General features: G+C 44.2%; 1 protein-coding gene across 2 annotated transcripts in view; it reads left to right on the top strand.

The window, feature by feature from the left end:
- Nucleotides 1-3,507: 3,507 nt before the first annotated feature.
- The window catches only part of LOC109898402 (rho-related GTP-binding protein RhoN), a 36,711-nt gene continuing 22,452 nt past the window's right edge, over nucleotides 3,508-17,766 (top strand). Inside the window, exons 1-2 of one of the 2 annotated variants that reach the window (XM_020493366.2) lie at nucleotides 3,508-3,931; nucleotides 4,473-4,560. In XM_020493366.2, coding sequence (XP_020348955.1) covers nucleotides 3,830-3,931; nucleotides 4,473-4,560 — 190 coding nt within the window. In that variant the 5' untranslated portion in view covers nucleotides 3,508-3,829. The remainder of the gene's footprint in view (nucleotides 3,932-4,472; nucleotides 4,561-17,766) is intronic. The other variant, XM_020493367.2, reaches the window with a different exon arrangement.

Consider the following 17,766-nt stretch of genomic DNA (forward strand, 5'->3'; position numbering starts at 1 on the left):
TGACCTCACTGAATTGTAAGCGGGTCTGCCTCAGGTGGCATTTATATCTCACTTGAAACAACAACGTTACCAGAAACATGGACGTATCAATCGAAGAGCTTCCAAATGAGGCAATTTGAGTTTTGGATAGGGAAGTGATCCATTGATATGCATAAAGACAGGGTTGGGTTGAGTGGGTTAAGACTTTCAATTTCCCCAACATGATGCTTCAAGATAAAGTGATAATTGATCCTTATTACTTATTACCAGTGGCTTTGTTCGCTGTCCTCTAGCTATCTACTAAATCCCCGGTCCCCACCCTGACATGATCCATCACACCATACACGCTTCATCACCCATAGTTGTAGTCTACCTACTTGATTTATTTCACCTTTATTTAACCAGGTAGGCCAGTTGAGAACAAGTTCTCATTTACAACTGCAACCTGGCCAAGATAAAGCAAAGCAGGTGTGACAAAAACAACAACACAAAGTTACACATGAGATAAACAAATGTACAGTCAATAACACAATAGAAAAATCTATGTACAGTGTGTGCAAATGTAGTAATATTAGGGAGCTAAGGCAATAAATAGGCCATAGAGGCGGAATAATTACAATTTAGCATTAACACTGGAGTGATACAGTTGAAGTCGGAAGTTTACATACACTTAGGTTGGAGTCATTAAAACTCGTTTTTCAACCACTCCACAAATGTCTTGTAAACAAACTATAGTTTTGGCAAGTCGGTTAGGACATCTACTTTGTGCATGACACAAGTAATTTGTTTACAGACAGATTACAGACAGACAGTTTACAGACAGTTTACAGACAGATTATTTCACTGTATCACAATTCCAGTGGGTCAGAAGTTTACATACACTAAGTTGACTGTGCCTTTAAACAGCTAGGAAAATGTCATAAAATGATGTCATGGCTTTAGAAGCTTCTGATGGGCTAATTGACATAATTTGAGTCAATTGGAGGGGTACCTGTAGATGTATTTCACGGCCTACCTTCAAACTCAGTGCCTCTTTGCTTGACATCATGGAGAAATCAATAGAAATCAGGCAAGACCTCAGAAAAAAACTGTAGACCTCCACAAGTCTGGTTCATCCTTGGGAGCAATTTCCAAATGCCTGAAGGTGCCACGTTCATCTGTACAAACAATAGTGCACAAACATAAACACCATGTGACCATGCAGCCGTCATACCGCTCAGGAAGGAGAAGACGCGTTCTGTCTCCTAGAGATGAACGTACTTTGGTGCGTAAATTGCAAATCAATCCAAGAACAACAGCAAAGCACCTTGTGAAGATGCTGGAGGAAACAGGTACAAAAGTATCTATATCCACAGTAAAACGAGTCCTATATCGACATAACCTGAAAGGCCGCTCAGCAAGGAAGAAGCCACTGCTCCAAAACCGCCATAAAAAAGCCAGACTAAGGTTTGCAACTGCACATGGGGACAAAGATCGTACTTTTTGGAGAAATGTCCTCTGGTCTGATGAAACAAAAATAGAACTGTTTGGCCATAATGGCCATCGTTATGTTTGGAGGATAAAGGGGAGGCTTGCAAGCCGAAGAACACCATCCTAACCGAGAAGCACGGGGGTGGCAGCATCATGTTGTGGGGTACTTTGCTGCAGGAGGGACTGGTGCACTTCACAAAATAGATGGCATCATGAGGACGGAATTATATGGCTATATATTGAAGCAACACCTCAAGACACCAGTCAGGAAGTTAAAGCTTGGTCGCAAATGGGTCTTCCAAATGGACAATGACCCCAAGCATACATCCAAAGTTGTGGCAAAATGGCTTAAGGACAACAAAGTCAAGGTATTGGAGTGGCTATCACAAAGCCCTGACCTCAATCCCAAAGAAAATTTGTGGGCAGAACTGAAAAAGCATGTGTGAGCAAGGAGGCCTACAAACCTGACTCAGTTACACCAGCTCTGTCAGGAGGAATGGGCCAAAATTCACCCACCTTATTGTGGGAAGCTTATGGAAGGATTCCCGAAACGTTTGACCCAAGTTAAACAATTTAAAGGCAATATACCAAATACAAATTGAGTGTATGTAAACTTCTGACCCACTGGGAATGAGATGAAAGAAATAAAAGCTGAAATAAATAATTCTCTCTACTATTATTCTGACATTTCACATTCTTAAAATAAAGTGGTGATCCTAACTGACCTAAAACAGAACATTTTTACTTGGATTAAATGTCAAGAATTGAGTTTGAATGTATTTGGCTAAAGTGTATGTAAACTTCAGACTTCAACTGTAGGTATGCAGATGATGATGTGCAAGTAGGGATACTGGGGTGCAAAATAGCAAAACAAATGTTTATAGCAATATGGGGATGAGGTAGTTGGGTGTGCTATTTACAGATGAGCTGTGTATAGGTACAGTGATCGGTAAGCTGCTCTGACAGCTGATGCTTAAAGTTAGAGAGGGAGATATACCTCTCCAGCTTCAGTGATTTTTACAATTCGTTCCAGTCATTGGCAGCAGAGAACTGGACGGAAAGGCGGCCAAAGGAGGTGTTGGCTTTGGGGATGACCAGGGAAATATACCTACTGGAGCGCGTGCTACGGGTGGGTGTTGCTATGGTGAACAGTGAGCTGAGATAATGCGGGGCTTTACCTAGCAAAGACTTACAGATGACCTGGAGCCAGTGGGTTTGGCAACAAATATGTAACGAGGGCCAGCCAATGAGAGCATACAGGTCGCAGTTGTGGGTAGTATTTGGGGCTTTGGTGACAAAACGGTTTGCACTGTGATAGACTACATCCAATTTGCTGAGTAGAGTGTTGGACACTATTTTGTAAATTACATCTCCGAAGTCAAGGATCGATTGGATAGTCAGTTTTTCGAGGACATGTTTGGCAGCATGAGTGAAGGAGGCTTTGTTGCAAAGTAGGAAGCTGATTCTAGAAATAATTTTGGATTGGAGATGTTTAATGTAAGTCTGGAAGGAGAGTTTAAAGTCTAACCAGACACCTAGGTATTTGTAGTTGTCCACATATTCTTAGTCCAAACCGTCCAGAGTAGTGATGCTAGTCTGGTGGGCGGAGGCGGGCAGCAATCGGTTGAAGAGCATGCATTTAGTTTTACTAGCATTTAAAAGCAGTTGGAGGTCACGGAAGGAGTGTTGTATGGCAATGCATAATACAAAAATACTTTCCTTTTCATTTGTTTTGAGAATGTATAAGACACTCCCAGTTAACATTAAGATATACTTTAGACCTATACATCATTTATAAAGGGTTTATAAGCCGTTTATAACCTGTTAGGCTAATTATTCGTCTAGTATTACAGTTTATAACTATGTAATAAACAGTCAATATATTCGTTGAAATGTGTACCTAAACATAATCCTCAAGGCTATAAATAAAGGCCAGAAGATGTAGCCCAAGTATAATATTAATCATCTTTCGACAACAAATAATGAAGACGTGTGTCACTGAAGGACAAGTAAAGAGACAAGCTACCAAACAAGTAAATGAACACAGAGGCACGAGGACCAACTCGGTCTCGTCGGGGTGAGTGTGTACCGGCAAGGCGTGGCCAATTAAAAAGTCGAGTTTGAAGGGAGGGACCCGCGTGCTGCTGCTGAGTGTTGAGGCGAGCAAAGCGGGTGTAAACCGGCATAGAGAGGATAGCTAGTGTAACGGTGGGAACCGAGGGCTTCACGGGGTGGACAGGGGAGGACAACCGGGGGAGGACACATAGTAGTACGCGCCACAACCGGGGCATGTACCTGCTGGTTTTTCCTTGAGTTCCTTATATCCACATCGGATGGTGAATGAAACCGATCCGCGTCCAGAACAGACACACTGACAAATATGGAAAGTCAAGGCAGCCGCTGTAAGATCGTGGTGGTCGGAGATACGCAATGTGGTAAAACGGCGCTCCTACATGTTTTTGCGAAGGACTGTTATCCCGAGGTAAGTGTCAAGATATATATTATAGGCTATGAAGTCTTGCGTTATGAACACGAATGTCAACACTTGAAAACAGGCACCTGGATCATTTAAGAGTGGTAGGTGTACTGTAGGTCATCGCAGTTTGTGAATGAAGCAAAATTGAATGTCAAGACAGACACCAAACCAAATAGAGCGACAAGAGCTTTTTTATTCGAATCATCTAACTAACCCCAAATGTCTTGATTTAAATTATGAGCCAGAGGTGTACACGCACCTGCGTTAGACATTTCTCTAGAGAGAGAGAGAGACGGAAACTGAAAGACAGGGAAATAATGAGCACCTTTAAAAACAAAATGGCTATTATTATTATTGATTGAACAATATAGACTCATATAATGTACTTCGGAGTGTATTCAATTTCCGCTTGGTGTTATTGGAAACTAGACCGACATTATTTTATTTGAGTCTGTATGATACATTACATGTACGTAGTTGAACGTCTAACCTACGTTACGCCTATGCTATTAGTGCTTTACTAATCAAGATGCACCCCTTTTTCCAGAACTATGTCCCCACCGTTTTTGAAAACTACACGGCCAGTTTTGAAATCGACAAACAGAGGATTGAGTTGAACATGTGGGACACGTCAGGTAAGACTATTTCTGCTCTCTGCGTCTATCTCCTCAAGGCTGATGACAAATCAATCCCTCTGGCTGCTCAGCTTGGCAGTGACGACAGTCCATGTCTGCAACCGTGGGGGGGGCTGTTTCAATCATTTCGGGGTTTTTCAAGCAGCCATCTCTCTGACGAATTGCTTGGACCATGCCAACTTACGACTGACTGACTGGCGTACTTTTGCTTGAGGCATCTGCTATTTAGGATTGTTGTCTTCGCTGGAAAATCTCCTGTGCCCGTCCTTTCTCTCAGCACTGCACTCTGTTTGCATTCCTCTCTCTGAGGAGCGCTGCGTGTGGCTGGCCTGTTCCCATGCTCTGTCCAGGGGCCAGAAGACTGATAGGGGGTTCGGGGAGTGGAGGGGGCTGAAGCAGAATAACCGACTGACTGACTGGTCCACAGAAATGATCTCAACACATCCATACTGTTTCTGTTGTGTTTGACCGTGGTCACAGTTGCGCTAGCTCTCAATTCACTCATATCAGTGCCAAATGGCCGCAAATGGTGTTTGTCTGAATGTTAACTGACTTATTATGCCTCTTTGTCTATAATGTGTCAGTCAGTGTTTGGTTCAAGCGATGGACCTTCTGTCTGAGGGTGTTTAGGATATGGATGCCCTCCATGGTGGGAAAGCAATTTGGGGTTGCCCCCTTGAGACTGTGTGGAATGCCATTCTCTAGTTTCAGCTCACAGCCCAGGGTCCGTTAGGCTGAAGCTGTAAGTGCAGCTCAGAGATCCACTGACCGGTCAAACAGTATCTGAAACATCTCTGACTGAGTGACTGAGAAGCCTGGGTATGTAATTGAACCCCCATGGGGATCCCTGTCTATTGCCATAAACGTTCCTAAAACTACAAACATCCTCACCACGGATGGTGATGATGGGGGTATTGCCCTTTTACATGGTCATATAGCTGAGAGTGTTTTCTTTTGAGGGGATGTTCTATGTGTGGGAGGGACCTGGTGTTGACCCTGAGAGTAAATCTACTTGAGTCTGTCAGTGAGGGCTGAAGAGGTCTCTGTGGCTGAGAGGCAGGACTGAGTGGATCAGAAGTCCACCTTATCTCCTCCATAGCTTTGGACCGGGGGGCTTCTGTAATGGTAGCAGGGTTGTGCTTCTGTCGGTCCATATCTAACCCCTTTGATGATCACTGACGATGGATGATTAGCCTTTTATCTCCAGTAAAGAGACCATATCCCCCCCCCTCCCTTTACTCCGTCTACCAACATGATATCCCCCACCCAGCCTACCAGCCTCAAGCAACTATTCCACTTACTATACCACTTACTATTCCACCTACTATACCACTTACTATACCACTTACTGTACCACTTACTGTACCACTTACTATACCACTTACTGTACCACTTACTATACCACTTACTATTCCACTTACTATACCACTTACTATACCACTTACTATACTACCTACTATACCACTTACTGGACCACTTACTATACCACTTACTATACCACTTGCTATACCACTTACTATACCACTTACTATACCACTTACTGTACCACTGACTATACCACTTACTATACCACTTACTATTCCACTTACTATACCACCTACTATACCACTTACTATACCACTTACTATACCACTTACTATACCACTTACTATTCCACTTACTATACCACTTACTATACCACTTACTATACCACTTACTATACCACTTACTATACCTCACCACTTACTATACCACTTACTATACCACACCACTTACTATACCACTTACTATAGCACTTACTGTACCACTTACTGTACCACGTACTATACCACTTACTATACCACTTACTATTCCACCTACTATACCACTTACTATACCACTTACTATACCACTTACTATTCCACTTACTATACCACTTACTATACCACTTACTATACCACTTACTATTCCACTTACTATACCACTTACTATTCCACTTACTATACCACTTACTATACCACTTACTATACCACACCACTTACTATACCACTTACTATACCCCTTACTATACCACTTACTATTCCACTTACTATACCACCTACTATACCACTTACTATTCCACTTACTATTCCACTTACTATACCACTTACTATTCCACCTACTATACCACTTACTATACCACTTACTATACCACTTACTATATCACTTACTATACCACTTACTATACCACCTACTATACCACTTACTATACCACTTACTATACCACTTACTATACCACTTACTATACCACTTACTGGACCACTTACTATACCACTTACTATACCACTTGCTATACCACTTACTATACCACTTACTATACCACTTACTGGACCACTTACTATACCACTTACTATACCACTTGCTATACCACTTACTATACCACTTACTATACCACTTACTGTACCACTGACTATACCACTTACTGTACCACTTACTATACCACTTACTATACCACTTGCTATACCACTTACTATACCACTTACTATACCACTTACTGGACCACTTACTATACCACTTACTATACCACTTGCTATACCACTTACTATACCACTTACTATACCACTTACTGTACCACTGACTATACCACTTACTATACCACTTACTATACCACTTACTGTACCACTGACTATACCACTTACTATACCACTTACTATACCACTTACCCATGTGTAGCACAGGACCAGGGTCTGTAGAAAGCCTCCTGTAATCTATAACCGGTGGGAGAAAAAGTACCCAATTGTAATACTTCAGTAAAAGTAAAGATACCTTAATAGAAAATGACTCAAGTAAAAGTGAAAGTCACCCAATAAAATACTACTTGTGTAAAAGTGTACAAGTATTTATTTTTATATATACTTAAGTATCAAAAGTAAATGTAATTGCTAAAATATACTTAAGTTCAATAGTAAAAGTATAGATAATACAAAATTCTTAACATTAAGCAAACCGGACAGCATGTTGTTCTTGTTTCTTAAATGTACGGATAGCCATGGGCACACTCAGACATAATTTACAAACGAAGCATGTGTGTTTAGTGAGTCCGTCAGATCAGAGGCAGTAGGCATGTCCAGGGTTGTTCTCTTAATAAATGTGTGAATCGGACCATTTTCCTGTCCTGCTAAGCTGTCAAAATACAACGAGTACTTTTGTGTGTCAGGGAAAATGTATGGAGAAAAAAGTACATTATTTTCTTTAGGGATGTAGTGGAGTAAAAGTTGTCAAAAAATAGAAATAGTAAAGCAAAGTACAGATACTCTAAAAAATACTTAAGTAGTACTTTCAAGTATTTTTACTTAAGTATTTTACACCACTGTCTATAACCACCCAGCTCTGTATAACAGGATCAGCTCAGTTGGTTTCACTCTATCTGCCATCCACCTAGTTAGTGTCACGTAAGATGGAGAGTGCATTAGTAATAACATATCAATTGAACACAAGAGACTCCCCGTGGTTTCCGAATATCACTGATTCAGTCATTATTGATGAGTCCTTGAGGTGTGTTCTGTTTCAGGAGCTGGAGTCTAGCCTCCTCATTTACACTTTTACGGCCTCTGTGGTCTGATAGGTCTCAGGGGGCTTGGTAGGACGTGTATTGCCATTAACAAGGTCACGGTGCCCATTGTTTTAGTGTGGCAGTAGACCATTGATTAGTTTAGCCTCGGTGATCTGTTGTTCCCCAGACCCACAGGGTTTCTAGTATTCACAGGATGGAAGAAAACAGAGGTGAGGTGTTGATGTAATTAGGGCCATGACTGTGTCTAGGTATTGTGTGTGTGTGTGTGTGTGTGTGTGTTTACCGGTGTTTTAGTGAATAGGATGTTTATTTTAAAGACACATCAACAGGGCCGTTATGGCTGTCCAGAACCAGAGGGAAAGTGGCAGCTGCTTTGTATTCCCCCTGCATTACGCCACAGACCGGTGGATCAAGTCAATTAGAAACTGATTGAGAGGAATGCAAATGTGTGTGTGTGTGTGTGTTGTGGGAGAGGCTATAGAATGTGTACGCATGTCTGTTTATCTGTGTATTTGCTTATCTAAATAGCAGTAGCGAGGACTGATCTATAAAAAGCCAGCGATGACTGACAAGCTGTTGCTCCTCGGGTTCAAATGTCACCCTTCCTAACCCCATTCCGAGCGGTGATTGGCCAAGCTGACACTGACACTGGGTCGCAATAGGTCTGTGCACCAATCAGTGACCCGTACTGGGTGCTCACTCTCGCGGGTTATAGTGCTCGTCAGCCAAACTGTCACTGTGTCTCGTCCCAGTACAGTGGTGCTGCACCATGGGAACTATCTCCTCCAAGTCAGGCCTGGAACATTCTCCCACTCACAGCACAGCAAGGACTGTCCCAGGGAATATCTGAAGTAACTCACGACAGTCAGTCAGGCTTCTCCCACAGTCCCACACCACAGTCACGTCTCTGTCTATCCTCTCTGATTGACTGCGTCCGATTCCTATCTTAACAGTTGAACGACTTGTCTGTTGCGGGTCAGAGAATGTTCTTAGTCATTCTGTACCTTCACACATCATTTGAATGATTCCTAATTTCATTAGAGGCGTTAGGCAATGCCAAATACCTCTTTCAAAAAAGCTAAATGATCCGCTTGCCTACTTGACCCGTCACATGTTTTAGAATGATTCTTTTATAACACTTTTACTAACAACAGGTGTTTCTGTAATTAGTGGTGTGATATATTTTGGATTTGAGAGATAATGCCAAATAGCTTCAAACACCCACACAACCAATACACACACGCACACGCACTCACACACGCACGCGCGCGCGCGCACACACACACACACACACACACACACACACATACACACACACGCACGCAGTGACTTTTCAACATTTCTGGTGAGTATGTTTTTAACCAAAAGCCACATTCTCAGTGCAGAGGACCATTAGGGCATCAAGAGCCCTGTATAAACACGCTTAGCTCGCAGGGCCTTCCTGTTCCTAGCCCCTTCCACTTGATTCATCTTTAATAGCATCTGCAAGAGCTACAAACCAAAACAGAGATTAAATGAAACCAACATCCCCCCCCCCCCCCCTACTCTATTGTGGCTGGCTGTAGCTGGAAGTCCTTCAGAAAGCAGAAACATGACATGAGCATCTCGCCCGGATTGCCATGTTGATTTACGGTTCTAGACAGAGATGACTGGTGAAGATGACCTCAATGAGGTGCTGCGTCAGTCAGCCTTTAGTTTGCCCTTCCTCGTTGCGCTGTGATGCTACCCTCATACGTTTTCATCTTCTGCTACCTGCCTTTTAGGGTTTGTGAGTACACACTTATTGTACAAAGCGTTTGTTCGTTTTGCATGACATTTAAAAGTAACCCCCCCCCCCCCCCCCCCCCCCCCCCCCCCCCCCGAAGTTAAATCTTTATTGTCAGTATCCTGAAAATAGATGAGCGTATGTCCTCTTAGCTGCTGTTGACTAACCCACACAGCTGCACTAGACTGACCTGCCTGGGGTTAGAACTGCCGAAACACAAACCTGTTTTTATGATGATTAGCACATAGCAGGCACACCCGCCGGTTAGGTACAGCCAGGGAGTGTACTGTACACCTGTGTGTGTGTGTGTGTGTGGGAAATGAGTGGTATGAAGGGTTGTTGTGCCTTCAAAATGACCCTTGCAAAAAATGACCCCCCCGCCTGCCATTGGCATGTCAAACACTGCGTGATGTCGGTTCTACAACGATTGTTTCAGTGAAGCCTAATATAATAGGGCAGGTGTTGCCCAATACCCAGACTATATTTAGTACATGAAGAGGTACGTCAGGACTACTTAACCCTTACATGTCATCAGAGCACTTCAAACGGAAGTGGTTAGGAGAACCCATTGTATAAGATTCACCCGATCCACCTACGCTTAGTTCCTCTGTCTGAAGAACACGGCCTATACTCTAATACATATCCAATTCAACACAGTGTAAAAGGGTATGTTTCTTTCATGTTTCCACATTCATAAAACAACCTCAAACACCAAAGACCATCACTAATAGTGTTGTGTAACGCAAAATACCAAATGAACATGGACGGACGGGGCATCTGAGCAGGAGCCGGACGTAAACGCGTGCTACTGCCAGGTCTGTGCCTACAGACAGACAGGCAGAAGGACAGGAAGCATTGGAATGCATGTGGGGCTATTTCTGGACAGCGGGGTGGTGATCTGGTTCTCTGTTGAGCCTCTGGCGGGCGTCGGCTCGGTGGGGGGTGGGGGGGGGGTTTAATCCGGCACCTCCCTGGCCTCCCTTGTGGCTCCCCGTCCCTGGCCTCCCGTTTTGGAGCACCTCATACCTGCTGGAGAAGAGCCTCCACTGTTGCTGCGTCTCTTTAACACATAGATCACAAGTAATAGCTGTGTATGTGGTACCGTCGCAGAAATTCTGGAAACCAAAATACATATTTTTCAGATATCCCGGTTGGAGGATGGATGGATTTCCTGCTTATTCCGTACTGATTCCAGGAACAATCCAACTGGGATTTCGGGAACACCTGTGCATTCTGGGAACGTTACTGGAATCTTGCACCCTAACATGCGGTGACTGTGGATGTACAGCATGTGGACATGTACAGTAGATATCTTATTCATAGATACCGTAGCCACTTCACCGCACACTGAATGTCTGTGACAGTGTAGCCACCCAGAGGTCCAGGCTGCAGGGCTTGATGTTTACCCAGTCAGAGTGGCCCCTGGCTGGGTACACGTCTCTGACTCTCCCCCTGGAGCCTTGGGAGTTCTCTTGGTCTAAGTCACTAACACTAACTGTTACACTACCGTCGGGGTGTTGGAGGAGGCCTGGGTGCCCGTATGCTTCAGCCAGAGAGACAACAGGACCCTGGACAATTGAAAGAGGGAAAAGAGGAAGAAAACATGAAGTAACGATAGTCTGACACGGCTAGTTTCACAGCCAAATGAGGGTGTTTTTAAAATGAACCGTGTCCCTTCTCTCTCTGTTTTAGCTTTTCCACCACCACTGTCATTCTCTCTCTCTCTCTCTCTCTCTCTCTCTCTCTCTCTCTCTCTCTCTCTCTCTCTCTCTCTCGGTCTCTCTGTATCTCTCCCTATCTATCTATCTATATATCTCTCTCTCTCTCTCTCTCTCTCTCTCTCTCTCTGTATCTCTGTATCTCTCTCTATCCATCTATCTATCTATCTATCTATCTATCTATCTATCTATCTATCTATCTATCTATCTATCTATCTATCTATCTATCTATCTATCTATCTATCTATCTATCTATCTATCTATCTCTCTCTCTCTCTCTCTCTCTCTCTCTCTCTCTCTCTCTCTCTCTCTCTCTCCTCTCTCTCTCTCTCTCTCTCTCTCTCTCTCTCTCTCTCTCTCTCTCTCTCTCTCTCTCCTCTCTCTCTCTCTCTCTCTCTCTCTCTCTCTCTCTCTCTCTCTCTCTCTCTCTCTCTCTCTCTCTCTCATCCTATGTTCTCCCTCTCTCTCTCATCCTATGTTCTCTCTCTCTCTCTCTCATCCTATGTTCTCCCTCTCTCTCTCATCCTATGTTCTCCCTCTCTCTCTCATCCTATGTTCTCCCTCTCTGTGATAGCTCATTAGTTTGCATAACTCTGTTCTGACCTGGAGTCACAGATGCGACTCTGCAGGCACGCATGCAGACACACACACACACACACGCAGACACACACACACACACAGACACACACACACACGCAGACACACACACACACGCCCGCGTACATACTGTTTTGAATAACCTAACAATTCAAAGGAAACATGCATACGGTACACCTAAGGTCATGATCCTCGCTGGCCTTATTATGTGCTGTGTCCTTTCGAGTGGTATACTACACAGCCCCATGGTGAGCCCACCTGCCCCGGTTCCTCTCCTTGTTCCTCTGCCCTCTCACTGCCTCCCAGCTCCTAATCTAGTCACATGGCATCTTTTGGGGGACTCCATCCAGACAGATCTCTCATGACATCCTCCCCTCTGATCCCTCTGCTATCTGATGATCTCTGTGATCTCCGTATGACCGACTGACCTTGGTCACAGACAGACAAAGGCCCTATGATACATCTCTGTCTATACCGCCTCTCTTAAATATGACTGTAGGCTCACTGGGATCTGCTTAACATATTCACATCAGGACACACAGTGATGATTGGTGCACAAATGGCTCTTATGTACTTTTATACTAAGGTGAATACTACTTACTACTTATTGTTGTATATTGTGATTGAACCTTTATTTTGACAAGGACTCATGCTGAGACCAATGTATTTTTCTACAGATGAGCCTTGCATTGATAAATCAATGCACTTCAATATACACTATACACATCAATATCCTGTACACATCAATGTACACCATACACATCAATATACACTATACTCATCAATATCCTGTACACATCAATATACCCTATACACAACAATATACACTATACACATCAATATCCTGTGCACATCACTATACACATTAATATCCTGTACACATCAATAATACACATAATTATACTGTCCACATCAATAATGTACATCAATAATACACATCAATATACTCCTTACACATCAATATCCTGTACACATCAATAATGCACATCAATATACTGTACACATCAATAATGCACATCAATATACTGTATACATCAATAATGCACATCATTATACTGTATACATCAATAATGCACATCATTATACTGTATACATCAATAATGCACATCAATATACTGTATACATCAATAATGTACATCATTATACTGTATACATCAATAATGCACATCAATATACTGTATACATCAATAATGCACATCAATATACTGTATACATCAATTAATGCACATCAATATACTGTATACATCAATAATACACATCATTATACTGTACACATCAATAATGCACATAAACATACTGTATACATCAATAATGCACATCAATATACTGTATACATTCATAATACACATCAATATACTGTATACATTAATAATACACATCAATATACTGTATACATCAATAATGCACATCAATATACTGTATACATCAATAATGCACATCAATATACTGTATACATCAATAATGCACATCAATATTACTGTATACATCAATAATGCACATCAATATACTGTTATACATCAATAATGCACATCAATATACTGTATACATCAATATGCCACATCATTATACTGTACACATCAATAATTGCACATAAACATACTGTATACATCAATAATGCAACATCAATATACTGTATACATCAATAATGCACATCAATATACTGTATACATCAATAATTACACAATCAATTATACTGTACACATCAATAATGCACATATAAACATACTGTAACATCAATAATGCACATCAATATACTGTATACATCAATAATGCCACATCAATCTACTGTATACATTCATAATACACATCAATATACTGTATACATCAATAATGCACATCAATATACTGTATACATCAATAATGCACATCAATATACTGTATACATCAATAATGCACATCAATATACTGTATACATCAATAATAGCACATCAATATACTGTATACATCAATAATACACATCAATATACGTATACATCAATAATGCACATCTATAATTGACATCAATAATACACATCATTATACTGTACACATCAATACACTAAAAAGCAAGACACAATCATAGAAAACGAACCCATTTGTCAGTAAAGAATACCCTCAGTCAGCCTTTTGAATTGTCCCTAGAGCCTCCGATTCATCCCTTTTTAGAGACCCTTGAAGATTATTCCACAAGTAAGGTGCAGAAAAACTAAAAGCAGATTTACTTAACTCAGTGGAGATCAAAGGGACCTCCAGAGACAGCCCTCCCTGAGACCGGGCCCTGGTATCTTTTACGTCTGTCTATAAGTTAACAATCAAGTAAGGCACAGCGAAAGATTATGCAGGAGGGATTCATCAATGAAAAAGAGTGCAATGCATCGGTCTACGGGATTTCAAAGAGGGCCAGCCTACTTTCTGACACAGAGTGCAGTGATGTGTACTGAACCTATCGACCTTATGGAAAATACATGCTCCTGATCAGTACATCCTGCTAGATATCTTCAGTACCAGTGGTTTGTACACATGCTAGCCTATTTACATTGTAGTCATTTAGCAGACGCTCTTATCCAGAGCGACATACTTGAGCAATTAGGGTTAAGTGCCTTGCTCAAGGTCATATCGACAGATTTATTTCCCACCTAGTCTGCTCGGGGATTGGAACCAGTAACCTTCTGGTTACTAGCCCAACCCTCTTAACCACTAAGATATCTGTCGACCCTATCAACTGCTGGGGACCGCTAGGCTATCTGTCGACCCTATCAACTGCCGGGGACCGCTAGGCTATCTGTCGACCCTATCAACTGCTGGGGACCGCTAGGCTATCTGTCGACCCTATCAACTGCTGGGGACCGCTAGGCTATCTGTCGACCCTATCAACTGCCGGGGACTTTCCAGTAGCAAAATGTCAAAGTGAAATGTAAAAAAATAGAGGGGGGGGGCAAATCGGAGAGGGCAGGATGGAGAGAATGCTCTCAGAGCTAAGAGGGGATGGTGTTTCGTGCCAGTGAATAGTGGGAGAAGGGACAGAAGAAGGAGAGGTATACATCTGGATCAGTTGACCACCCCTCTGGGCCCACCCCTCTGGGTCCACCCCTCTGGGTCCTCCCCTCTGGGTCCAGCCCTCTGGGTCCACCCCTCTGGATCCAGCCCTCTGGGCCCACCCCTCTGGGTCCAGCCCTCTGGGTCCAGCCCTCTGGGCCCACCCCTCTGGGTCCACCCCTCTGGATCCAGCTCTCTGGGCCCACCCCTCTGGGCCCACCCCTCTGGGTCCAGCCCTCTGGGCCCACCCCTCTGGGCCCACCCCTCTGGGTCCAGCCCTCTGGGCCAACCCCTCTGGGTCCAGCCCTCTGGGCCCACAACTCTGGGTCCAGCCCTCTGGGCCCACCCCTCTGGGTCCAGCCCTCTGGGCCCACCCCTCTGGGTCCAGCCCTCTGGGCCCACCCCTCTGGGTCCACCCCTCTGGGTCCACCCCTCTGGGCCCACCCCTCTGGGTCCACCCCTCTGGGTCCAGCCCTCTGGGCCCAACCCTCTGGGTCCACCACTCTGGGTCCAGCCCTCTGGGCTTTGTGATGTGTTATGGGACAGGCTTGTTTTTAGCCCTGAGGGAAGGATTTCCAATCCCGTAGGAGAATGTTCACTTACTCACACATACACAGACTGTTACAAACTGTACTTCACACACGCACTCCATCTCTTTCCCACGTACTCACAAGTACTCACACACATTATTTAGACATTTGCCAGCCAAGAATAAACAGCCAAAGACACAGGCATATACACAGGAAGTTCATTCTAAGCATGCCTCTATAACTCATTGGTCTTCAGTGACCCGTAGTAATGTGATCCTCTGTATCATCCTATGACTCCAGTGCCACAGTGGAGCGTTGTTGATCCCAAATAGAGTCAACTACAGGGCAAGCAGTAACAGTATGGGCTGAAACTATTATTAGTCAGTTTGGAGTTTCTGAGTGTCATCCCATTTTCTCAGACTTTCCTGAAGCACTTTGTTCGTTATCTGCTGCCAGCAGTGGATGAGTGTTGATCTCCCAGGCTGGCAGGAAGCAGCTCGCACGGGGAACTCTGGGACATGGAGTTTCCGGGCCTGTCCCTTCCCGGGCGGCAGGCGTGGCGCGGCAGCATTACTCGCCGTGGCGACAGTTTTGATGACGGCACTTTGAACAGCCCGGTGACTGGCCCTCGCCCTCACCGCCACATGGGCCACCTCCACTGGATGAGACCCTCTCTCAGCGTAAGAGGATCTGGCCTGTCTCTTACCCCGGGGTAACCCCTAACCCGCATCCTCTTCCACTTCCCTTCCACAGCTCCCATCATTTATGGATGACTTTATTTAAAAGCAGGATCTCTCTCTCTCTCTCTCCCCCTCTCTCTCTCTCACACTCTCTCACTCTCTCTCTCTCACACTCTCTCTCTCTCTCTCTCTCTCTCTCACTCTCTCTCTCTCTCTCTCTCACACACACTCTCTCACTCACTCTCTCTCTCTCTCTCTCTCTCTCTCTAACACTCTCTCTCTGCTGTCTTTAGGGGGAGTGGAAGTGCACTCAAAGGAGAGAGGGAAATTGTGCCCATCAGCTCCACTCGAGCCCTCCCTAGGGACCCTGCAGAGTGGGCCAAAGATGGATAGGGCTATGATAGGGATGTGCTTGGATGGGGGGGGGGGGGGGTAGTAGAAGTGGAGAGGATGTCCATTCCCTCTCAGAAGATGTCTTTTATGTGACCGTGATAGATGTCTGAACAATCCTATTTCAATTCCTAGTCAATATCCAACAGGCAGCCTTGGACGGAAATAACCCCACTCTTAGTAGTATTCCAACACTCTGATGAATTTCCCTCAGCCAAGGACAGAAAGAGGTGACTATAAAAGGATGTGAAGCATGGCGTTTTACAGGTGAAAGGGAATCTAAGGAGGGGGATTTTTGATTGTGTGTGAGAGAGAAGAGAGATGAAGCCATTAGGCCATGGTAATCACGGAATTAAAGGACGGCTGTCGGTAAAGCAACCAAATCCCGGCCACCACCAAGCCTGCAGTCTGCAGTATACCTCCCTCCTCCATCCCTCCGTGCCTTAGCCGTGTCTCAGCTGTGGACTGTTCTGAGGCGCTGCGAAGGACCAGAGAGGGGGAGGCCTGCCTTTTACAACCTGTCTCCCCGGGCCCTTTGTCTAATCGGATCAACACATAATCTCTTCAAAGGGGGTGAAATCGGATATTCCCAGGTCTTCTCAATTATCAAATACCCTCCTTTCCCTCTCCTCCTTTCCCTGTGGACCCTACTCTGCGTTCACATGCCCAGAGCAACAACAGAGAAGTGATCTCAAAGTGTGACGTGAAGCCGGGTGTCGGAAAGGGGGGATGTTGGAGTCAGCGTGGTTGGCGTTAAGAGGTCTAAGTGGTGGAGGTGGGGAAACACACAGCCTTTTGTTCTCCCGGCTGTCTTTCAATGCCCCTTGTCTGTCTGAACGGTGCTATTTGGTGTGACTTGTCTAACCAGCTCGTTCCCGCTTCGTAGTGGACGCATCGCTCCTCGTCATTCCTGGTGTTGAGGGAGGCTATGCTTGATCAAACCCCAGACAATGCGCGTGCTTGTGTTGTACATAGACGATCAATCATGGATACATATTCT

Source organism: Oncorhynchus kisutch, linkage group LG10, assembly GCF_002021735.2.
Source record: "Oncorhynchus kisutch isolate 150728-3 linkage group LG10, Okis_V2, whole genome shotgun sequence".
Taxonomy (NCBI): Eukaryota; Metazoa; Chordata; class Actinopteri; order Salmoniformes; family Salmonidae; genus Oncorhynchus; species Oncorhynchus kisutch.